This window comes from Heliangelus exortis, chromosome 3 (assembly GCF_036169615.1).
Source record: "Heliangelus exortis chromosome 3, bHelExo1.hap1, whole genome shotgun sequence".
In the NCBI taxonomy this organism is placed as follows: domain Eukaryota; kingdom Metazoa; phylum Chordata; class Aves; order Apodiformes; family Trochilidae; genus Heliangelus; species Heliangelus exortis.
The window spans coordinates 111,103,341-111,128,931 of NC_092424.1; the positions used below are offsets into that span (position 1 = coordinate 111,103,341).

Consider the following 25,591-nt stretch of genomic DNA (forward strand, 5'->3'; position numbering starts at 1 on the left):
CAGGCTCCTTCTTTATCTCCCAGCAGCTGCCTTTCTTCTCTCTCCCACACCATGTTCAGACAGTCAGTCTGGCTTCTTTTTCTTTCTGCTCACAAACCCCTCGGCTGCTGCTGCTTTGCCCTTGAATCCCAGCCCGGGCTCTCTTGGGCACTGCTGATAAAGATGCCGACGGAAGGACAGAAAAACCCTTTTCTTCTCCGTGCTGCTCTTCCCTATCTCCTATATTTTGGGGGTGGCTTTTTCTTTTTTTTCCTTGATGGTTCCTCCCCCCCTTCTTCTTGTTTTTGCTGCTGCCTTCAGAAAGAGATAAAAATGGTGTTTAGAAAAGAGGAACGGCGTCAGTGGAAAGAAGCCACAGTTTCAAAGTTAATACCCACTCTGTTACACATAAACACAATTCACTCCCCCAGTAAAAATAAACCCGGTGGGGGTTCGGCCCCTCCACGGCTCCTCCTCTCCCTGCCCAGGGAAACTCCCCAAAGGCGGCCTGAATGCCAACACCCATTCCGGCGGCCAAAAATAAAAAATTAAAATATTTTAACAGCACGTCCGTAACCCAGCTGCGCCCAACGGGTGACCGGGGGGGGGGGGGTGGGGAGCTGTGGGGATGCTGAAAAGGCCGCAGCTGGGCGGGGAGGAGTGGGGGAGGAGGAACAACATGGCGGCTGCAAAGACCGGAGGAGGGCGAAGGGCGTTTAAATCTTTAGGAACACCACACTAATGCTTTCCAGAACTCCCGCGCCTCTTTTTTTTCCACACGGATCGGGATTGAGGCCTTCCCGAAGCGGCCCTTTCCCCGCTTGCCGGGGGTTGCCCTACACCCGTTGCCATGGCAACCCCCGGCGCGGCCCGGCGCAGTGCGCATGCGCAACGCTCGCTTCCCGCGCCTGCGCAGGGAGCCCCCGCCCGGCGGTTGCCATGGAGACGGCGTCGGGGCAGGGAGCGCTGCAGTCGCCGCCATGAGCTCGGAACCGCTGCCCGGACTGCCCTTCCTCCCGGGCTACAGCTTCAGGGACCTCCTGGTGAGCCTGCCGGGGAGCCCATCACCCCCTTCACACCGGGGCAGCCCCAAACTCGGAGCGGCATGGCCGAATATTCCCCCCCCCCGCCTTCCCTGAGAACCGGGCCTGCACCCTGTGTGGTTCTGCCGGGGGACCTGGGACTCCCTGTTGGTTCCCAAGAGGAATGTGGTACTCTCTGACAGTCTCCTCTAACTCCCCAGGAGAATTGTAGCTGAAGGAGCTGCAGGAAAGCTGGGGAGGGACTTTGGACAAGGGCATGGAGTGATGGGATGTTGGGGAATGGTTTCAAGAGGGAAGAGGGGAGATTGGGATGAGATGTGAGGAAGGAATTCTTTAATTTGAGGGTGGTGAGACCTCGGCCCAGGTTTCCCAGAGAAGCTGTGGCTGCCCCATCCCTGGCAGTGTCTCAGCCCAGGTTGGATGGGGCTTGGAGCACCCTGGAATAGTGGGAGGTGTCCCTGCTCGTGGCAGAGGGGTTGAGACTGGATTATTTTTAAGGTCCCTTCCCACACAGACATTTTTATGATTCTGTCATTCCATAATATCCCTCTAGAGAACAAGTTACATCCTGAATCCATCCCCAGGGAACCTGCTGTTCATTCAGGCCACCCTCTCAGTTTCTTAGGACACCTGGGACCTCCTAAATTCATTCAATATCCCTGAGGGAACTTAGTGTCCTGTGAAACCATATCCTGGGACCCCTCAAACTCCTCACAGATGCCCTTCAGGGTGCCTTGTGAAGTGATCCCCAGGGGACCTAATGCCCTGAAAACTCATTTGGTGTTCCCCAGAAGACCTGATACACACTGAACTCTCCCTCAGAGGACCTGGTGTTTCCCAAAACCAATGAATATCTGTTAAGGTCACTTCTGGGGGACCTGAACTCGCTGAATACCCCTGGTATTCCCTGACCCCACCCACAGCAGGGCTGCTACTCCCTAAATTCTCCCAACGTAATTTAATGTGTGTTGTCAGGGCACTGCCCACCCTCCAGGGGACTTGGTGCTCCTAGGTTTGTCCTCAAGGAACCCATTGCACCTTGTAGGCATCTGATATGCCCTGAAATATGTCCTGCTATCTGCAAACTCATCCCATGGAGCTTCAGCACTCCTCAATCCATCTCATAGCCCCCCCCCTGCCAGTTCAGGTTGTGCCCCAAGGGAAGGAACATCCCCATATTCATTTTACATTCTTGCAACCTGATTCCCCCAGGGAAACTCCTGTTTCTCTGAACCATCTCAGTTTTCCCAGAGGGATGTGTCCTGATCCTGCTGCTTATTCTGATACTGCCCTGAACCAGGACCCTTAAAAACACCTCATATCACCCCAAATCACTTGAGGGATAAGAACCAATCTCCTGGGCAACAAATACTCTCCTGATACCATCCCCTCCAGAGCTCTGATACTTCCACAAATATTTTCTTGGCATCACCTGATGAGCTGAATGCCTGATAATCCATAGGGAACTAATGAAACCTGAGAACCTGAACTGGTAACCCCCCACACAACAGACACCACCACAGCCTTCAGGAAAAAAAAAAAAGTGAGGCCCTCCTAGCTGCCCCCAGGTTCCTTGGAAGAAGTTTGAGATCCTCAGTACATCAACTGATCCCTAAATGAGGAAGCAGCCTCTCCTTTTCCCCATTCCCAACATCCCACATGCTGAGGATCTGATAGCACCAAATCCTTCCCAGTATCCTTCTGAGGAAGCAGAGCCACAGATGAGAACTGATACTCCCTGAGTTCCTTCCAGAACTGATACTCCCTGAGTTCCTTCCAGAACTGATACTCCCTGAGTTCCTTCCAGAACTGTTTCAGAGCAGCTGGAAGCTCTGCTCTTCCTTCTTTTCCCTCTCCCTGGGGAATCAGTATCCTGAGTCCTTGACACCATTGCTCAACTTCAACTCGATGTTACTGCTGTCCATTTTGAGAAACCAATGCCCTGACTGCTCCTCTCAGAAGCAACACTCTCTGATTTTTGTCAGGGCACGTCTGACATTTCCCTGGATCTTTATATCCCTTGGAACAGGCTCCTCTATTTCCATAATGCTCAGTATTCCAAGTGAGGCCCCTTCTTCCTCCTGCCCTCTCCCAGTGCCTCCAAGTTGCATTCTCATGGAATCATTTAAGCTGGAAAAAACCTTTAAGATGATCAGGTCCAACCATTAACCCAGCACTGCCAAGGCCACCACTGCCCCATGTCCCTCAGCACCACATCTCCAGGGCTTTGAAATCCCTCCTGGGATGGGGACTCCAGCCCTGCCCTGGGCAGCCTGGGCCAGGCCCTGACAACCCTTTCAGAGAAGGAATTATTCTTAATATCCAATTTCAAGCTCCCCTGGTGCAACTTGAGGCCATTTCCTTTTGTCCCATTGCTTATTCCTTGGGAGAAGAGCCTGAGCCCCTCTGGCTCCATCCTCCTTTCAAGCAGTTGTAGAGAGCCAGAAGGTCTCCCCCTCACCCTCCTTTGCTCCAGGCTGAGCACCCCAAGTTTCCTCAGCTATTCCTTAAAGGATTTGTGCTCCAGATCCTTCCCCAGCTCTGTTACCCTTCTCAGGACCCACTCCCCCCGTGTTCTTCTTCTCCTGGGGAGCCCCAAAACTGACCCCAGGATTCCAGATGCTGAGCACAGGGGGATGCTTCTTGTCCCAGTCCTGCTGCCAAACTATTGCTGGGACAAGCCAGGGTGCTGTTGGCTTTCTTGGCCACCTGGGCACACACTGGCCCAAATTCAGCCATCTCTTGCCCAGTGTCAGGAGAACAGGCCCAGTGTGCTCTGGGATTGCAGGATAAGGAACCTCGTGTACTTCCATGTGAACATTTGGTGTGGGACCTGCTCTACTGCACAGAAAAAAGAAAAAAAAAAAGAGACATGCCTTGGGACACTATTCTTTTGTCCTTGATATTCCCATTGCAAACTTACACCTCCAGAATAAGCACTTCAATGGCTTCCTGATACATCCCCTAGATTCTGCTCTACATAAGGGAATCTCTTCCCAATCCACTGGGAAATCTTTTAGAAGTGATGGGGAGCCCTGCTGGAGGTCAGGTCAGGTCAGTCCACTCTTCTCTTGCCATATCACTCACAGAGCCCAGACCTCATCCTTCTTTGATGTCCCAACAGGAATGCTTATTCTCCTAAAAGAGGAAAGCTGCCCTTCCATCTCCTGCCACCTGCTCCTGGTATTTCTAGGGGAGACTCCAGTATTTCCTGAGTAACCTTACAATAGTATCATAGAATCATAGAAATCAGCTGGGTTGGAAAGGAGCTCAGAGATCACCAAGTCCAACCCTTGATCCACTCCCCCCGTGGTTCCCAGCCCATGGCACTGAGTGCCACATCCAGGCTCTTTTGAAATATCTCCAGGGATGGAGAATCCACCCCTTCCCTGGGCAGCCCATTCCAATGCCTGATCACCCTCTCCAGAAAGAAATTCTTTCTCATGTCCAACCTAAACCTCCCCTGGCACAACTTGAGACCTCTTGTGCCCTCTTGTCTTGCTGAGAGTTGCCTGGGAAAAGAGCCCAACCCCCCCCTGGCTCCAACCTCCTTTCAGGGAGTTGCAGAGAGTGATGAGGTCTCCCCTGAGCCTCCTCTTCTCCAGCCTCAACACCCCCAGCTCCCTCAGCCCTTCCTCACAGCACTTGTGCTGGATCCCTTCACAGCCTCCTTGCTCTTCTCTGGACCTGCTCCAGCACCTCAATCTCCTTCCTGAGCTGAGGGGCCCAGAACTGGACACAGGACTCAAGCTGTGGCCTCCCCAGGGCTGAGCACAGGGGCAGAATCCCTTCCCTGGACCTGCTGGCCACGCTCTTCCTGAGCCAGCCCAGGATGCCATTGGCCTTCTTGGCCACCTGGGCACACTGCTGGCTCCTGTTCTGCTTAGTAATTCCTGCAGCTTTTGATTGCTCCTCAGGTGGAGTGGGCAGTGACTCCAAAAGGATTTTAACAACACTGGTGCTCCTCTAGGAAGATATTGTCCTATAGTTCTTAGCCCAGTGATGGTCTCAGACATTTGGCAGATGTGTTCTTGACATGATGTGTCCTGATGGGGTTTGGGAAACCCAGTCCAGATCATTCTGGATGCTTTTCTGGGAGCCCATTTTCCCTCTATTATTCCTAAACAGGATGCTCTTTTTTCACTTTATCCTTGTGTGTGGATTAGCATTGCCCAAGGGTTAATTTGGCACTGTTCAAGTCTTAGTGGTGCCTTCCAGAATGAAGAGGCAAAGTCTTTTGTAAGGCTGAGTTCTTCACCAGTGAGTGGAGAAGTTTATTCATATCAAATACTCTTAGTCATCCAGTAGTAAAGGTTACCTCAGGGTTATTATCCCTTTAGTAGTATTATATCCTTAGTATCATTTTTATATTTATAAATTTTATCTTATTTCCAAATGTATATTTTTATATAAATTTATATTTTTAAATTTTATATTGTTACATTTATAAAAGGTTGGAAATCTGCTATGCACATTACAGAGCATTACAGACTTGAGGAAAAAAAAAAAAAAAAAGGACTTAATTCAGTGAATTTTTTTTCAGATATTAACTGGAAGCACCTGAGATTAGGAGTTTACATTCTGGGTTTTCCCTTTTAAATTTCCATGAGTCACCTGAGCCTGTGGGATGTCATCTGGCACCCATGCTCCCTTGGCAGAACCTATTGACTTTGGGTGTTGTGTTTGGGCTGTTTCCTTCAGCCAGCTGTAAGCCTCTGCCCTTCTGACAAACACTGGTGCTGCCCAATTTAAAGACAAACTTCTTGGATTGCCTTGAATATTTTTTCCCAGAGCTTTCTCTTGGTATCTATTTCACAGGGAAAAAATGGCAGCTCTGTGGCTGAGCTCCTCTTTGTAAGAGATTCTGTTAACATGCCTTTTTTTTTTCACCTTTTGTTTTCCTAACTCCTCTATCCACAGCATTGCAAGATCCATAGTCCCAATTTAAAGGGAAAAGAGGCAATTATGTGAAATTCAAGTGGGGCCTTGAAGGTATAAATAAGATTAGAGGCTTAACCATGAGGAGTGAGGGAGAGGGTAGAGAAGAAGTGGTTCACATGCCTGAGGTTGAGAAGGAGCTGAATCCTATTCAGTGCTACAAATGTGTACGACTGTTTTACTTGGCAAAACTCATGGTAAACTCAGGGATTTTATTATTAAGGACTCAGAATTTCTCCTGCTTTCCTGGGAGCATCAAGGGCTAGAAGCCCAGTGGGACCAGCCCAGGAAAGTGTTATTTCCAGTGCTCTCAGGATTGGAGGTGAGGTACCAGGTGTGATGGGCTGTTGAGTAGCCTGGTGTCACTCCAGATCTTCAGCAGTGAAGAACAGGACTGGGACACAGATCTTTTCTTGTTCTGTGTCCTTAAGCAAAGCAGGAATATTCCTGTGCCATTGTCAGGGTTTAACACTGGCCTGGCAATTAAACCAAATAACAGATGCTCTATATTAATCCCCCTCCCTGATAAAGAAAGGAGAGAGACTTATGGGTTGGAAACTAAACTACACAGCTTTAATAGAACAGTAATGATAAATAGGAAAAATGACTAAATCTATACAAATATGCAGGAAAATGGATACCATGTTCCTCCCCCCTTTCCCCCAATAACTCTCCCATCCCCACTGAGGCTGCAGGGCAGCCCTGGGAAAGTCCAGGCTGGAATCCTGGGGTCAGCAGCAGTTGGGAGCTGGAGGCAGGAACACACAGATTCAGGCTGGCATGGATCAGGAGCACAGGCAGAGGAAGGGATGGAATCCTCCCAGGATGCTGAAGCAAACAGGGAATGGGTGAAGGAAGGGAAGCAGGAAGGGGTTTGACCCTGGTGATCTCTCAAATTTATCCTGAGTATGAGGTGTATGGGATGGAATACTCTGTTTGGTCAATTTTGGTCATTTATCTTGTCTGTTCCTCCCAAAGGGAGGGTTTCAGGTGGGACCTTTTTACTCCTTTTCTCCTTCTGGAGGGCAAAATGTTGCTCAGAGCTGAGCAGTTCCCTGGTTCTGCAGCCCATTCTCCAGCTGTAACTATAACCATGGAGTGGGATCAGTTCCAGCAGCAGCCACTGCCTGAGAAACTTGCTGTTCATTTCAGCAAGTGCAGCTCCTGACAAGAGACTGAGCTGGAAGCAAAAGTACAAGACAGAAAATCCCCTTTATCCTGGCCCCATCCAGGACAGCCATCTGGATAATTATTTGGCATGAAGAATGGCTCAGTGACTGGCATTCAGGGGGGCAGCAAAGACAAAAGTTTCCAAGAAGCTCAAAACAAAAAATATCAGGTGAATCCTCTGGTCATATAAGGTGAATATCTTGTCCTATATGTGAGCACCATACAGTGCTCACATAAATAGAATTCTCATCTTACCAGGCTTCTTAATCTGCTGTAAGGTCTGACACTGAGGTTGTGGTTATTTAATGTGTGACCCTTGTATGGGTTGAGGAGGTGGTGAAAATGTGCTTTGATGTGTTTCATCATTGCACTTCTGCAAGCTTGACACACTTTGATTCAGCCTAGCAAAGAAAATCCTGTGTCTGCCATCCCCAGGAGAGGGTTAACCAAATAAATAGAGACAGAAAAAGCCAGAGGGTGCACAGGGTGTTATAGGGAGAAAGACTCAGGTCCCATGGTGAGGTACTGCCAAAACACAGAGTAAGGAATGAAGAGTTTGTGAGAGAAATACCAGGGCAGAGAAAGTGCTGTCACCCCTTTCTAGGCCCTGAGAATGGTGGCAATAGGGAAATGAAGTGATTTAAGTCCTTGAGCAATCTGTCAGTGCTAAGATCTTGAGTTCATTCTTATGCTTTGTCCTTCCAACCATTTACTGTGTTTTCAGTCTTTTTGATCTGAGAGAAAATCTGATTGTAAATAACTTCAGTAAATTACAATAAAATGCTTGGGGGGGGGAGGGGAAAACTTCTCGATGTTTTTAGTGTTTTTCTGTGCTTTCAAGTAGCTGTGTCTCCTGAGTGTGTGTAGTATTTGGATGTTACACTCTTTCAATGTTTTTCTGTGCTTTCAAGTAGCTGTGTCTACTGAGTGTGTGCAGTATTTGGATGTTACACTCTTTCAGTGTTTTTCTGTGCTTCCAAGTAGCTGTGTCTACTGAGTGCACATCATATTTCACCAGCTGGGTTTCCTTCCACAGAAAACATCTTTTCATCAGTCCCAGACCCTGGGTTACAAAAATGGATTTGCCTTTTCCCGGCTGCCAACCGTGGGGATTGGTGGGGAACAACTCTACACCAGTCAGCTCTCTGAAGCTGAGGGTGGAGGGGGAAACTTCTGGATGTTTTACTCTTTCAGTGTTTTGCTGTGCTTTCAAGTAGCTTTGTCTACTGAGTGTGTGTAGTATTTGGATGTTATACTCTTTCAGTGTTTTTCTGTGCTTTCAAGTAGCTGTGTCTACTGAGTGCATGTCGTATTTCACCAGCTGGGTTTCCTTCCACAGAAAACATCTTTTCATCGGTCCCAGACCCTGGGTTACAAAAATGGATTTGCCTTTTCCCAACTGCCAGCCATGGGGATCGGCGGGGAGTGGCTCTACACCAGTCAGCTCTCTGAAGCTGAGGGTGGAGGGGGAAACTTCTGGATGTTATAATCTTTCAGTGTTTTTCTGTGCTTTCAAGTAGCCGTGTCTACGGAGTGCGCGTCGTATTTGGATGTTATACTCTTTCAGTGTTTTTCTGTGCTTTCAAGTAGCTGTGTCTACTGAGTGCATGTCGTATTTCACCAGCTGGGTTTCCTTCCACAGAAAACATCTTTTCATCGGTCCCAGACCCTGGGCTACAAAAATGGATTTGCCTTTTCCCAACTGCCAGCCGTGGGAGTCGGCAGGGAACAACTCTACACCAGTCAGCTCTCTGAAGCTGAGGGTGGAGGGGGAAACTTCTGGATGTTTTACTCTTTCAGTGTTTTTCTGTGCTTTCAAGTAGCTTTGTCTACTGAGTGTGTGTAGTATTTGGATGTTATACTCTTTCAGTGTTTTTCTGTGCTTTCAAGTAGCTTTGTCTACTGAGTGTGTGTAGTATTTGGATGTTATAATCTTTCAGTGTTTTTCTGTGTTTTCAAGTAGCCGTGTCTACGGAGTGCACGTCGTATTTGGATGTTATACTCTTTCAGTGTTTTTCTGTGCTTTCAAGTAGCTGTGTCTACTGAGTGCATGTCGTATTTCACCAGCTGGGTTTCCTTCCACAGAAAACATCTTTTCATCGGTCCCAGACCCTGGGTTACAAAAATGGATTTGCCTTTTCCCGGCTGCCAACCGTGGGGATCGGCGGGGAGCGGCTCTACGCCAATCAGCTCTCTGAAGCTGAGCTGGAGGAATTAGCCAACCACAGACCCATGCTGACCTATGGGCCAGAGAAGAGGGCTCCACCTTCAGACTTCATTCCAGCACACGTGGCTTTTGACAAAAAGGTATAAAAGAAGCTTATTCCAGGAATATCGCTGGCCAAGAGCGGAGACGTAAACAGCCGAGCCCCGGGCTTCATGGGACAGCGTACGGAGGTTTTCAGATGCCACAGCCCTTAGTCAGAGACAGCTGAACCCCAGACTGAAAGAGGCTTTCTTTGCTTGGGGAGGAGGATTAGAATACGTAGAGGATGTAAGACATTCCCCACGAGTTACGCCAAAGCTTTTCCAGCAGGCGTCGGAAAAAGAAGTTGGATTGCATCTGAAAAGCTTCAGTTTGTAACTGTTGCCCTGTAAACCACAGCCTGGCTGGCTGTGTTTCCAAAAGCTAGATTCAAATTGTGACTGAGCCAAAACTCTCAAAGACAGCCTGCAAGAGGGACGCTGTTAGGCTGGTTCACTGGGATCTGTCTGTTTGTCCTGGTGTTTGTCACCGTGGCGCGTTGCAGCCTGTGCTGCTCCATTAATTCCTCCTGTGTTACATCTTGGTGGATCCTATCACACAAGGAGGTGGTTTTGTGTCTGCTTAGAGCAAGTCCTGAGCTGACCCTTGATTTAAAATGTGCCAGTGGCCCAGACTGTGAGCTGGCAAGGGCAACCACAGCCACTGAGAGAGCAGTCGTGACCGAGCACGCGGGGCTCAGCAGACCTGAGGTCGTGCAGGGGTTTGGGAGGCTGTCAGCAAGCTGGGGAAGTCTGCAGCCAACCCTCAGCCCATCTGTGAGACAGTCTGGGGAACAGATGTGCTGTGTTAATCACTGGTGAAACACTGGAAGAGATTGCCTAGAGAAATGGTAGATGCTCAAGCCCTGGAAACGTTCCAGGTCAGGTTGGATGGGGCTCTGAGCAACCTGATATGGTTGGAGATGTCCCTGCTGACTGCAGGGGGGTGGACTAGGTGACCTTTAAAGGTCACTTCCAACCCAAACTGTTGTGTGATTCTATTCCTTCAGAGTAATGGAGGAGTTGCTGTCAGATACTTCTCTGCCCCTTTGCTCAAGCCAGGGTAGCAGCAGGAGCCCCAGCGCTGCTGGGGTCAGGCATGGTCCCTTTTAAAGCACTTCTGCTGCCTGGTAGGAACTTATTGGCTTTATCATCATGACTCTGGGCTGATGTAGGCTGGGTATGCAAGGCCTGATTGGTCTGCAAAGCTGGCAGTAATAAAGAATGTCAAATATATTAGAAAACCCAATGACTGGTAGTAACCAAGCACTTTGCAGTCACTGCAACAGCAGTTTATCAATGATGAGTAGGAAAAAGGCTGTATTTTTTACACCTGTTTACCCAATTTGTAAAAGGCAGGTCTTGATCAAAGCCCTCGTTCTGGAATCTCCAGCATAAGAAGGACATGGAGGTGTTGGAGCAAGTCCAGAGGAGTTGGGGTTGTTCAACCTGGAGAAGAGAAAGCTCCAGGGAGACCTTAGAGCATTTTCCAGTGCCTGAAGGGGCTCTGGGAAAGCTGGGGAGAAGGACATGAAGGGATAGGATGAGGAGGAATGGTTTCAAACTGGAAGAGGGGAGACTGAGATGAGATATTAGGATGAAATTCCTTGCTGTGAGGGTGGTGAGATCCTGGCATAGGATTCTCAGAGAAGCTGTGGCTGCCCCCTCCCTGGAGGTTGGATGTGGCAAGGAGCTCACTGCATGGTGAGAAAAAGCCTGGTTTACCCAGTTATAATAACAATATATTGATATTCCTGGTTGGATGGGACTTGTAACCACCTGGTCATGTGGCAGGTGTCCCTGCCCATAGCAATAGGGTTGGAACTGGATGATCTTTATGGTCCCTTCCAATCCAAACCCTTCTGTGATTCTAGGATCCTGTGGTGCCTCTGTCATTGGTCACAAATCAGGTTACAGCTGGCTTTGATGAGTTTATAGATTCCAGTCCAGCAATTTTGCATTGCCAAAAACCCATTACAAATAAATTCTTTGTCTTGATAAACTAATCATGGTGTTCAAATTCTTTCTTTGGCAGATTTTGAAGTTTGATGCCTATTTCCAGGAAGATGTTCCTCTCTCCACAGAAGAGCATTACCGGGTCCGTCAAGTGGGGATCTATTACTATTTGGAAGATGACAGCATGACTGTCATGGAACCTGCTGTGAAGAACTCTGGCCTTCTCCAAGGCAAACTTCTCAGACGTCATCGGGTGCCTAAGAATGACCAAGGGGAACATTACCACTGGAAAGATCTCAACAGGGGCATGAACATCACCTTCTACGGCAGGACCTACCGCATCGTCGACTGTGACCCCTTCACACAGGTGTGTTGCTGGTACCAAGGACACCTGGACAAGAAAATCCCAGGAGATAAGCTTGAAATCATTCATTTTTGCTTTCTGGGGAGAATTCTTTCTCTAGATTGATGGAAAACCCAAGGTAGATTTGTTGGAGGCATATTAGTTGCTCTGTGTTTTTATGCTGGGAGTGCATCCTTTGCTCCTAGAAATGCTCTTTCTGGTACAAATTTTAAGCTTTTTCCTGTGTGAACAGAACTGGGCTAAGCTCATTTCTACATGTACAACAGTTTATCAGATGAAACATTGGGCATCTATGAAAAGGAAATTACTCATCCTAACTCTTCTCTGACTTCACAGTCTTCTGTTAAGAACAGGGGAAGGAAATGCAGTCAAGCCAAGGCAGAAGGGTGGTCATGATCTGTGGGTTGAGAATTGTGGTATGAATTGACCTTTCTAGGAAGGCTTATTAATTTTCAGCTTTTCTATTTCTGCCTGTTTCTGTACCAGTAAATGAAATAAGAACAACACAACAACAAATAGTTACCAGTATAATTTAAGCTCTGGTCAACTACTATTCTTTCAAGCAATTCCCAGGAACTGTCCAGGAGTTTTAATGCTCCAGGGTCCACTTCCATTAGGTGACTTATGTGCAACCAACCTTTCCTAGAAGCTGAGAGAGTTTAGCTTCAGGCTGTGCCTTGCCAGTGGCCCTCTGTGCCCAGAAATGTGTAATTTGTTGGTATATATGTGCTAAGAACATGTGGGGCCATCTCTGCTGGAACTGGATGACTTTTAAGTCAGTTGACATCAAATGAAAGAGCTGATTCTCATGTTACTCTTGTCTGGTTGATGAAAAACATGAAATGAGATACCTGGGTCTATATATCAAGGCTACTAGAGTATTTATTATTATCTGGTATCCTCCACACCAGAAAATTGTGAATCTGAAAGTGTGAACCTGCCTTGTGAGGATGCTCTCACATGCCTGATGGAGCTGTTTGCACAGGTGCTTTCAGGGCTGAGTGTTTTCATGGGCCATATCCCAAGGGAAAAAGTCTATTGACTTCAGAGCTTGTTTTGATGTGAGCACACAAGTAATACCCTAGAGTTTGTTGATGCATCCAAGGTAAGCAAGAAACCTCTTTATAAACAAACAGATGGTCCCCTTCCTGTGGGAAAAGTACTTGTCCTGATGGACTGGAGCCACTCTGACACATATCCTGGTGGCCCAAAAGGTCTTGGTGGGCCTAGTATGGGTAACATTGACTTCCACCCTCTGGCACACTGAGGAGCCTTTGGCCTCTTGCAAATTCAGGCTGACTACATCCACAGTTGTGAACTCATTGAATCTTTTTGGTTTACATAAGTGAGAGCAACTGACAGTTGGCTCCATCTGAAACCCTAAGGTCAAGGAAATCTGTGCTTAAGTAAGCTCTGAGGACACAACTGCCCTGAGTAACTCAAGGGCAGGCAAAGCTTAAACAGAAACATCTTGGTCATCATCTATTTTATTTCCTGTTGCAGCAGAACCAAATATTCCTGCAGCCTGCTGCTTGGGGAGCAATGAACCCGCAGTATTCCCTCAATACTCATCACTGTAATCTCGAGTTGTCTTTTCCCTTCAGAACTCATGACAGCATTAATAATTCAGATGACCTTCCTAGGAGTTCCTGGAGAGCCAAGGAATTGAGCTGAACCCTCCAGAGAAAATGCCTTTTGATCCTTACACAGAAACGAGGAAGGTGCCCGTGCGCAAGTACGTCACCCCGTCAGATTTTGACCAACTCAAACAGTTTCTGATTTACGACAAGCAGGTGAGAGAGCTGATGGTGATTACCCCCTTTCAGACCACATAGAATCATAGAATTTTTAGGGTTGGAAGGGACCTTTAAGATCATCCCATTCCAACCCCTCTGCCAGGGACAGGGACACCTCCCACCATCTCAGGTTGCTCAGAGCCCTCTCCAGTCTGGCCTTAAAAACTTCCAGGGATGGATGGGGCTTCCCCACCTCTCTGGGCAACCTGTGCCAGGGTCTCACCACCCTCATGGGGAAGAACTTCTTCCTCAATTCCAATCTAAACCTCCCCTCCTCTAGTTTGAATCCGTTCCCCCATGTCCTATGGGGGGACATCCTAAAAAGTCCCTCCCCAGCTTTCTTGTAGCCCCTTCAGATACTGGAAGGCCACACTAAGGTCTCCTCAGAGCCTTCTCCTCTCCAGCCTGAATAACCCCAACTCTCTCAATCTTTCATATGTGTTACTGAAACCTGTCTTTTGTGGGCTGTATTAATTCTAAAGAAATCTCAGGCCCCACCAAATAGACTCCAGTTTTTCTCCTTTCTTGGCTTTAGTAAGAAACAAAATATTTCCTCGCTTTATGGGGCTTTGTGCCCTCTGAACAGCTTCTCTTTGGATTGCAGAGCCTGTGCTCTAGATCCTCCATCTCTCTTTTGCTTTCTTCTGGGGTGAGATAAGCCACCTGCCCAGGGAATCCATCAGACTGGGTCAGATGCAGCTCTAACAGGAAGCTCTGTGCTGCATCCACTCCTCTCTGCCCAAAAACCATGGATTTCAGAGTGGACAATTTCAGCCCAACAAAAATGCCACTTGTTCTGACTGAGTCAGCCCCTGTGCTTGCAGCTGACCAACATTCTCCCCCTGCTTCTCTGGATCTCCTTTTCATCTAGCAGCAATATGAAAACCCCTATGTGTGTACTAGAAAATAAACCAGGGCCAGGATGACCTGAATTCTGCATGTTGTCCCTGGCCACCCATCAATGAAATAGTTCCTGGCTCATAGCTGGGTGTTAGCACAAGTCAGGCTCTTATCCAATTGCCATTTTCATAGACTCACAGAACTGTTTGGATTGGAAGAGATCTTCTCATTCCAACCCCTGTGCTGTGGGCACAGACACCTTCCCTTGGATCAGGTTGCTCCAAGCCCCATCCATCCTGGGATTGAACAGTTCCAGGGATGGGGCAGCCACAGCTTCTCTGGGCAACCTGGGTCAGGGTCTCACCACCCTCACACCAAAGAATTTCTTCCTAATATCTCATCTCAGTCTCCCCTCTTTCAGGAGGAAGCCATTCCCTTTTGTCCCATCCCTCCAGGCCCTTGTCCAAATCCCTCCCCAGCTTTCCTGGAGCCCCTTCAGGCACTGGAAGGTGCTCTAAGGTCTCCCCAGAGCCTTCTCTAGGCTGAACAACCCAAATTCTCAACCTGGCTCCAGAGCAGAGCTGCTCCAGCCTCATCTTTGTGGCCTCCTCTGGACTCCATGTCCTTGTGCTGGGAACCCCAGAACTGGACACCCTGGTGACCTGGCTATGGTCACCCTGTTTTGAGGGGAGGGTGCAAGCTTCTGTTTGATTTTTTATTACCATTTCAGCCTTAGTGACTCAGGCCTGTGCTGGGTCAGCTCCACTTGCAGCATCTGTGGGGCTGCCTGCTTAGCAGCTGTGCCTTGAGGAGCTCCTGAGCATTGCAGCATGAGGAGTTTGATTTTTGTGGCATTAAAATATGGTATTTCCACTAGGATGAGGTCTGCAATGAATGCAACAGCCTCAGGGCTGCTGCGTGCATCCCTCTCTGCCTTCCTCAGCATAAGAGCAAAAAAGAATTGGCCATGAAACCTTTAATATATTTAAGAAAGCAAAATTCTGTCTTGCTGTGCTGAGTTTGCTTAGAAAAATCACTCCCCTTAAAACTAATTCCTTACTCATTCCTGGGGAATTATTTTCTGCTACTTTTTAATCACTTTCCTCACCCCTCCATTTTTTCCTCATGCTTCCTGAACTCAGTTCCTTGTCTCAGTTCTTTCCCACTTGTGGTTTTCAAGGTGAGCCAGACCTGTCCAGCATCTCCTGATGGGCTCAGCAGCACCCCATCCATCCCAATTCCTACAGAACAAAGGCTTGGTTCTTCTGCACCTGGCAGAGAAAATTGCTGAGATGCCTCCAATCATAGAATCACAGATTTGTTTTGGTTGGAAAAGAACTTTCAGATGATCAGGTCCAAATGTAAACCCAGCACTGCCAAAGCCACCACCAAATCATGTCCCTCAGCACCACATCTTTGAAATCCCTCCAGGAATGTGGACTCCACCACTGCCCTGGGCAGCCCGGGCCAGGAATCCTTTCCATGAAGAAATCATTCCTAATATCCAACCCAAACCTCCCTTGGTGCAACCTGAGGTCATTTCCTCTTCCTTTTTACTTGAGGGAAAAGACCAACACCACCTCTCTACACCTTCCTTTTAGGAGGTTTTCCTGTGGGCAAAGCATCAGCACTTCTAACCCATGCTTGTTCTCCTCTGGCTCTTTTTTCTCCACCCCAGGTCCTTCGCTTCTATGCCACGTGGGATGACACTAAAAACATGTTTGGGGAGAATCTGCCTTACATCATCCATTACTATTTGGCAGATGACACAGTTGAGGTTCGGGAAGTCCACGAGAAAAATGATGGGAGAGACCCCTTCCCCGTGCTGATAAAACGCCAACGTTTGCCCAAAACCTTGGTGGACAACAAAAGTAAGTTCAGATTGGCCTGTGCTAAGGTCCCTTGGTGGGTGGACACATGCTTGGTGTCTGTGTCACTTCCAAGTCTGAAGTATTTTTGCTGAGAACACTCCCAATATCGTTGGTTTGCAGTCAAAGAAAAGTTGGTTTAATGTTCACTAAATTTTTTATCTTATGGGAAGCAGTGGCAGGAGAGCAGCACCAACAGCTCCCTGGAGGAATTTATACAGCTTGCTTTTGTATCCCTTCTCCCTTAGTCTGGAAAAGAGGAGGATGAGAGGAGACCTTAGAGCTTTCTTCAGCTACCTCAAGGGAGGTTGGAGTGAGGAGGGAAACAGCCCCTTCTCCTTAATGAACTGTGACAGGACCAGAGGAAAGGGATGGAAGCTGCACCAGGGGAGGTTTAGGCTGGATATTAGGAAATATTTTTTTCAGTGAGAGGGTTTTCAGACATTGGAATGGCCCAGGACAGTGGTGGAGGCATTTAAAAGGCATTTGGACCTGGTCCTTAAGGACATGGTTTAGTAGTTAGATTCTGGTGTTGCTCAAAGGTTGGACTGGATGAGCTTGGAGGTCTCTCCCAACCTAAACATCCTCTGATTCTGTGATTCCTTAGGAAGTGTTAACATCTACCTGAATGATTTGTCCTTAGATACCTTCCCAAGCTGTGTTCTGGAGATCTCTGACCAGGAGGTACTTGAGTGGTACACAGCTAAAGACTTTGCTGTTGGCAAATCCACCAACCTCCTGGGACGCAACTTCTTCATCTATGACTGTGATGAGTTCACAAGAAACTTCTATCGTGACAAATTTGGCATTACAGACTTCCAGCCAGTGGAAATAAAGAAGAAACCACCTGAGGAAGTTCCACAGGTACTGCAAAGCATTTGCCAAAGGGAAGGAAGCAGTCATATAGACTCTTAGAGTAAAATATAGGTTCAGCTTAGTAAGAACCTACAGTAGATAAGTTCAGCTTAAAGAGAAGAGCAAGAAACTAGAAAAAGACAAGGCAATAATGGTCATAATCAGTGTAAAAAAGGGAAGTCCTCTGAAACTGTTGATTTCTAATGCTGGAAAGGACAAAGCACTTGCTAATAGTGACAGAAAGAACTCTGGTTACATCTACACCAGAAAATTAAACAGGGTTTGGTTTTGGCTGAGAAGGCACAATCTGGCTGTACTCATACTACTAAACTCTCCCTCACCCTTCAGAGCAGGATTCCTAAGTCCAAGCTGCCTCCTGGGGATGGTCACAGCCCTTGTTACCTCCAAATCTGAGCCAAGGAATGCTTTGGAGTGCTTGCTGGCCTAGACCAGGGACATGATGGAGAATGGCTTAACAGAATAACAAATGATTGAGCTCCTGTGTTTAGTTATTTAAGTTATTTATGGTTTAGTTATAATATATCCATAGCCTCTTTATGCAGAAAAATTACCTGGCTTCCAGAATTTCAGATTTTCCTAATTCTTTTAAATATTTCTATAAATAAGGGGTCCAACACATGGCTGGGTTGGTATTATTTCTACTGGGCTTGGTGTCACAGCTATTGCTACCTGGGGATGGAACAGGTCTCTTCCCAAACAGGTGGGATCTGCTGAGCTATCTTGCAAACATTGTCTTGATCTTAGTTTCAACTGTTTCTACTTGATATCTGTTCTGGATGCAGGTCATTCCTCCCTATAATGGTTTTGGCTTCCTAGAAGACTCCCTTCAGAACTGCTTTTCCCTGTTTCCAAAGCCTCCCAAGAAAGATATTGTGAAGATGCTTGAGAATGCCCACAAAGTGCTGCGTTACCTGGTGGTCCTGGTGAGTGATTTTTTTGATGGTAGAGTCCCAGCTTTGGTGGTAAAGTCAGGATGAGAGCAACAGCCTGCTCAGACAAGGCTGTCAGACAGTTCCCTTCTGTGCTGGTGGGAGAAGGGAGTTCCCCAAGCTGCCACTGTTGGGTTATTGTGGGCTTGCTGTGACAATTAGTAACATGCAAAGGTATAAAGGGGAAAAAAAAAACCCAAAACAAAACAATAAAATAAGGCCAGAAAATGCAAAAGAGTCATGCTAGAAAACCACAGCCATTTATGGAAAAACTCCTACTGACAGCAGCACGTGACAGATGGCCCAAACTGAACCAGCATCACAGCTGGGCACAGTGCCTCTGCCTGCCTTCAAATCCTGCCACAAGCATCAGCTTGCTGCTTTTGCTGCCTCCCAGCACCTGCCCTTCTCCAGGCTACTCCTGGTCACAGCAAGGAGCTGTGCTGGCAGAGCAGAAAGCAGGGAGCCCCTGGGGATGCTGCTTGCTTTCCACTCAAAACCACAGCTTTTGGGTCCTGGCCTTTGTGTCAGCTTTACACTTGGTTTATGCAAGGAGCCTCTGGCACATCCAGCAGCAGGAATGGCATTTCCTGCACTGCCTGGCCTCTCCAAACATTCTGGGTGAGTAAAGGCTGATTTTTTTTCCCTTATTGTGCAGGAGTTCCTAAAGGTCACAGCTGACAAGTTCAGATCCACTTCGTTTGAAACCTTACTGGTGTGTCAGGGGAGTGTCTTCCTGTGACTAAGAGCTGGGAGCAGCAACAGCCTTGCTTGTTAGAATGAGAAATATCACTTTAAAACTGAATTTTTGAGCCAGTCACTCTGATGAATCATTCCATATAGGATATTCCTTTCTCTTGGATTACTCAGTCCATGGAAACACTGAACATACTTGGTCACTGCAGCCCAGATTCTGCTTCTGTCAGCCTGACTAGGGCAAGTAACCTTTGAAACAGAGATACTTCATTTTGCTTATGAATTGCTTACTCCTAAGCACCCAAGGAAACAAAACTGGTTCAAATGTTCTTTTCCAAAGCCACTTTACCTTTCCTCTAGGAAACACCAAACCCCGAGGACAGAAAGCGTCGTTTCATCCTCTCTTATTTCCTCTCCACTGACATGATCAGCATCTATGAACCCCGAGTCCGTAACTCTGGCATCATTGGAGGCAAATACTTAAGGAAAACCAGAGTTGCCAAACCAGGCTCTACTGCAGACAATGTCACATACTATGGGCCCTCAGACTTTGCCATCGGTGCTACAATTGAAGGTAAAATCCAGCCTGGATTGATAAAACTCTCTGAACATTGGGTTTTGGTGCTCTGATATGTCATTTATTACACAGAAAAAAAACCTTTCCTCACTTGAAAGATCTGTTCCTTCTGGCTCTCATCACAGTCAGCTTTCCAGATCACCAGGTGTAGTTTCATCTAACTCTTGCTGATGTCAATGATTGGAGAAGAGCTACGTGCCCCATACTGTGTGTTCAGCTTGCAAGTTGGGACCTGCCAGGATTCACAGGGTTAAAGCTGTGCCAGATGACTTCCCATAGCAAAGGCCTATCCTGCAAGGGAAATCTGCCCTATAAGGAGAATAAATATAATACTCAAGATTAGAAACACACCAGGGCTAATGGGGGCAGTTGTAGGCACTGTACAGGGCCTTGGCTCTTAGTGGCTGCTGACTCACAAAATTCCAGAATGGAATTCTGTTTGGGTTGGAAGGGACCACAAAACTCATCTAGTTCCAACCCCTTGCCATGGTCAGGGACACCTCCCACCAGCCCAGGTTGCTCCAAGCCCCATCCAACCTGGGCTGAGACACTGCCAGGGATGGGGCAGCCACAGCTTCTCTGGGAAACCTGGGCAACCAGCTCAGCACCCTCACAGCAAAGAATTTCTTCCTAATGTCTAACCTAAATCTCCACTCTTTCAGCTTAAAATATTTCCCTGTCATCCCATCCCTCCAGGCCCTTGTCTGAAGTCCCTCCCCAGCTTTCCTGCAGCCCCTTCAGGTACTGGAAGGTGCTCCAAGGTCTCCTGGAAGCCTTTTCCAGGCCAAACACCCCAAATTCTCTCATCCTCTCCTCATAGCAGAGCTGCTTCAGCCTCTGATCATCTTTGTGGCCTCCTCTGGACTCCATGTCCTGCTTGTGCTGGGAACCTCAGAACTGGACACAAAATTCCAGGTTCTGGCTTCTCACCAGAGAGGAGCAGAGGGGCAGAATCCCCTCCTTTTCTTGCATCCACTCTGACTCAGTAAAACCGTTCTCCCTCCAAGGACTGAGCTCACTCAAACCCGAGCCCAGCCACAAGAGAGAAACATCTCTCCTGGATGATGGAGTGACTTTTTTCCTGCTGAAAGGTAACCCTGCTTTCCTCCCCTGCCTCCTCCCCAGTGTTTGGCCACAGGTTTGTCATCGTTGGTGCTGATGAGTTTGTGCTTAAGTACATGGAGAGCAACGCAGAGCGATTCCCCCCGGCAACGCTGCAGTCCCTGAGGGATCATTTTCACCAGCAGCAGGTGGTAAAGGAGGCTGACAGCAGGTAGGCTTCAGAGGGTGCTGGTGGGGACCTAAATGAGACTCAGGGGTGGCAACTAAAGGGATTTCCAGCCTGCTGTTTAGCCCCAAAATCAGAGAATCATAGAATGGTTGGAAGGGACCTTAAAGCTCATCCAGTTCCAACCCCCTGCATGGTCAGGGACACCTCCCACAGCCCAGGGTGCTCCAAGCTGGGCTGAGACACTGCCAGGGATGGGGCAGCCACAGCTTCTCTGGGAAACCTGTCCCACTGCCTCACCACCCTCACAGCAAAGAATTTCTTCCTAATGTCCAACCTCAATCTCCCCTCTTCCAGTTTTAACCCATTTCCCTTGTCCTCTCCCTACCCCCCCATGTCCAAAGCCCTCCCCCAGCTTTCTTGTAGCCCCTTCAGATATTGGAAGGTTGCTCTAAGGTCACCTCAGCACATGTCTGGACACATACAGAAGGGGTCATGTGTGTACAATATAACATCGTGGCTGCTGCTGGCCCCAAAACCTTGCAGGACAGCTCTGGCTCAGCAGCCAAGATGCTTTGGGGTGAAGGGACACAGTCACCTTTTCCTAAAAAACAGCACTTAGCTCTAACAGATGCTGCTAACAGTATCTACCAGGGCATTGTAGGCTCAGCAGAGAGTAGGTGAAGTCTTTTATTTTTTTCATTTGGTCTGGCTGTGCTTATCAGCCCATCAGAGCCCAGACCACATCCTTTTTTTTAGCTGTCTGGATCCATTTTCAGTGACCCAGTAACAAGCCTGTTGCCTGACAAGACACTTTGGCATCAGAATTATGGTAGTTCAAGGGCTCTGGTTGATATTAGAGTTGTATTTGGTTATATTAGAGTTGTTATTGACCTCATGGGGGACACAAGGAAAAGCTTCTTGTCTCAGAGCACTTGCAGACAAAAGGTGCACGATGGGGAAAATGCTCTACCTAATACTTTTACCTCATTGCTGAAGCTGAGATGAGTTTTCCATGCAAACCAAGCACCCCAAAAGCTTGTAATCTATTAAAAATATAGTCTGGCCAGCCATGGTGGGCAGCAGGCACAGGAGTGTCACAGAAGGCTGCAAGAAGTTTTACATAAAGTCCTTTTCTTCCTTTCTTCTACAGTGCCATCCCCACACTTGGGACCAGCAGGCAGGACCTGGATGAGTTAATTGCACAGGTTCAGGGGGAGCTGATACACCATAAGTACCTGAACAACAGGGACATTTGGGAGGCATTTCTTCAGTGTGACAAGGATGGCTCTGGCATCATGGACAAAGCAAAATTTTTCTCTCTTTGTGAAAACTTGAGTGTGCCAACCAGTGCCACTCTGGTTAACAAGGTAAGGAAGAAGGGGTGCTGTACATCTTGAGTTCCCTCTTCTATAGAGCTCTTCTGCAAACCAACCCTTGCCAAGCAACACCAACAGCTGCTCTACCCTATAAAGCTTCAAAAAAGAGGCAAGAGAATCCCAGTCAGAAGGGTCTCTGAGCTGTTGGACCCAGCCTGTCTCCTAAAGGAGGAGGTAATAATTGCTGTCCTGTGAATAAAGGGAGAAAATGTTATTTAGGTTACCCCATAAATGAGCAGCTTGGTGTTTATGAGAAGCCTGAAAATACCTGCTGGCTCACACCTCAGAGGTTTTATGTCATGATAAAGATCAGGTGTGGGCTATTGCAGACCTACTGAGTGTGTGTCATGACTTAAGCAAACCTGTGCTTGAGCAGAGGTGACACTGAGGTGCTCTGGGATTCAGCTTGAGGAAAGCTTAGATGAAGAAGAAATGAAAATTTGAGAACTAGGTATTGTACCAAAAAAAAAAAAAAAAAAAAATTAGGATCATGACCAGTTGGTTAACCCAGCTAAAACACAGACTTGGTGGGCACTGTGAGCACATGGAGTCTGCACAGCAGAAAATGAGAGGGAAACTGAAGAGAAGTTCCTGCAGTGGGGATGGAGGATGCTTTCAGGACTGTGACTGGCAAGGATGCTTTCCTAGCATCATGTGATATTCAGTAGTCAGTGGCCAATGAAAGCAGACTCAGAGTTTAAAGAAATTTCCAAAGCAGAGGCTGCATTTGCCTTGCTAAAAAAACCCCCATTTTCTAAACCAGCTGATCCTGAGCATCACAGCCATGGGGGTTTGTGTCTGAATTTGAACTGAATAAAGGGCTTCTGCTTTACTAATGTTCATCAGACATCATTTTGCCCTGAGGAATTTCCCCTGTGGTGCCAGACCTTGTTCCCATGCTGAGAATGGGAGATGAAGTGATGCACCCATGAGCATATGGGGAACCTGTGACAACTGAGGCTCAATCCCCACATTTGAATCCTCACCTAGGACTTCAAAATGAAAAAACATACCTCTTCTCTCTTGAAATCTTAACACCAGTGTGCTGGGAGCCCTCAGAGGTGTGGCAGAGCTCTAAATTAAACATATAATCTGGTTTGGAGAGGAGTAGAGTTGTCAGTCACACCAGAGCAAACCCCTGGAAATTTGTCTCCAGGTGACAAGGGGAAGAAGAATTCTTTCAAGGAACTCTGATATTAGACCTTTTGCATCTCCCTGGGTGTCAGAAGGAGATTAGTTCTGCAATTTAAGAAACAAAAGCCTTCTTTCTTCCCTTTAAGCAAGGCCATAGCTCTGTAATGCAATGCAAGTTCAGGCATGGATACCAGAACTGGCTCATTAGTAGGGCTGTCACTGAGTTTAATTATCTGCACACACCAAAGCAAGCCCAGCAAACTGGAATTGTTCAGATATTCTGCCCCCAGCCCACTTTTGGCAGAGATTTCACAGGGGGTGGGGGTGTTCTGAAAGATTTGTTGTGCTCTGTGTCAGTCGATGTGGTTTTTGTGGACCTGGTGCCACTCTGGTGAAACTCAGAGGTAATCAGGGTTGAGCTCAAATATTTAAATTGTTCTCCATGCATAATTAATTTCACCTATAAGCATTCAAGGCTACCTGTGCTTCATAACTACTGAGGTGGTACCCTCTTCCACCCAAGGGAAGGAGATCTGCTGTCACAAAAGGAGTACTTCTGGGCACTTTTCCCTAAAAGTACATATATTTTACCTTCTTCCAATTCTTTATGGTGTTTGTTTGTTTTTCTCCCCAGCTGATTGAGCTGTGTTCTTGTGGAGAAGACAAGATATACTACCTTGACTTCCTTAGAGCCTTCCCAGCTTGTGATCTTCACCCAGAAGTTGCAACACAAGACCAGCAGTAAAATTCTTAGAGTTGACTTAAAAACAGTGTACCTCAAAAAGGACCCTCTAACCTTCCCCTTTGCTTCACTCCCTCCCTCCCCTCCCCAGTTACTCCAGTTACCTCCCCAGTTACCTTCACCCTCACTTTTGTTAATTTTGGTTCCCTTCCTAACCTCTCCCAGCCTTTTTAGCTACCACCAAACTCAACCTCCCAGCTGCTGGATATTGAAAGGAAACTTACAGGGAAAAAAAACTTTGGAGAACCAAAGCCAGGTTCTCCTGGTCATCTCTCAACTTTTTAATGCAGCAAAGCAAAGCTTACTAGAAAAAGTCTCTGAAGCTTGGAGTGATAACAACTCAGGAGTCCTCTTAGAGAGTTGAAAGGAAGTTTTTCACCTTCCAGAAGCCACAACTGCCACTTTGAATTCTTACTTGCATTGCAAGCAGACTGAAGAGCCCTGCCATGGCCATCAATATATTCCCTCTTTTTAGTTTGAATGTAAGCAAGTCATGCATGGCTGCTATGAAGGTGTTAATAAATCTATTTTAAACAGAAGTACCTCAATGTCTGGAATTGCTACGGACTAAAGGGAGGGAGGGGGGATGGAACCACAGAACTGTGATGCTGGGTTTACTTGAAATGGAGAGTTTAGCTCTCACATAGCTATGTATGGGTCTGTATACAAACCTGCTGCCAGCAGCTTTCCATTTTTTATCAAAAAGCTTGGGAGAATGTTTTTTTTTTAGGACTGAGGCACTCACTAAACCCATCTCATGCCAATTATCAGCCTGCCAGGCAGGTGCAATGAGAAGGGGAACCCAGCAGTTGAGTTCTGGACACTTGTGCTCCACTTCCAGTCACATTGCTCATCTCCCCATGCAGGTAAAGGTGGCAGGGACCTTCCCAGCCCAAATGACACCTGCCAGGCTTTGCCATTGAGCACACAGGACAGGCAGCACAGGAGAGCACAAAGCCCTTTGGAACCAAATGTTCATAGAATCATAGAATGGGCTGGGTTGGAAGGGACCTCAGAGATCATCAAGTCCAACCCTTGATCCACTCCCACTGCAGTTCCCAGCCCATGGCACTGAGTGCCACATCCAGGCTCTTTTTAAATATCTCCAGGGATGGAGAATCCACCCCTTCCCTGGGCAGCCCATTCCAATGCCTGATCACCCTCTCTGGACAGAATTTCTTCCTCATATCCAACCTAAACCTCTCCTGGCACAACTTGAGACCTCTTGTGCCCTCTTGTCTTGCTGAGAGTTGCCTGGGAAAAGAGCCCAACCCCCCCCTGGCTCCAACCTCCTTTCAGGGAGTTGGAGAGAGTGATGAGGTCTCCCCTGAGCCTCCTCTTCTCCAGCCTCAACACCCCCAGCTCCCTCAGCCCTTCCTCACAGCACTTGTGCTGGATCCCTTCCCAGCCTCCTTGCTCTTCTCTGGACCTGCTCCAGCACCTCAAGCTCCTTCCTGAGCTGAGGGGCCCAGAACTGGACACAGGACTCGATGTGTGACCTCCCCAGGGCTGAGCACAGGGCATGTTGATTTAAATCAGCTTTTCAGCTGTAGATTCCCACTTCCCCTCAGACAGCTGAATCTCCAGCTGACAGCTCCCTCCCACCTGCTCACCAAGGTCTCAGCTTTTCCCTTCTGTGCCCATTTTGTGCTGCTGCTGCTCACTCCAAGAATGGCTACAGCTCCCTCAGGTCCCCCTCCAATTTCAAAGCATCACTTGGCATTGCATCAGGTGCCTTCCAAGCAGCATTGCTGCAACTTCAGCAGCTTTGCCAGAGACCAAGAACTTAACAGATGAAATCCCTGGGGCTTGCAGGCTGTAGAAAAGGAAGC

General features: G+C 47.7%; 1 protein-coding gene across 1 annotated transcript; it reads left to right on the top strand.

The window, feature by feature from the left end:
* The first annotated feature begins 895 nt into the window (after nt 1–895).
* On the top strand, nt 896–24,298 carry EFHC1 (EF-hand domain containing 1). Its single transcript, XM_071742179.1, has 11 exons — nt 896–1,079; nt 9,216–9,437; nt 11,410–11,697; nt 13,338–13,487; nt 16,009–16,201; nt 16,842–17,062; nt 17,857–17,997; nt 19,060–19,273; nt 20,402–20,549; nt 21,658–21,874; nt 23,652–24,298. Exons 1-11 carry the CDS (start codon nt 960–962, stop codon nt 23,760–23,762), a joined length of 2,025 nt encoding a protein of 674 aa, XP_071598280.1. The 5' UTR covers nt 896–959; the 3' UTR covers nt 23,763–24,298.
* Nucleotides 24,299–25,591: the final 1,293 nt, after the last annotated feature.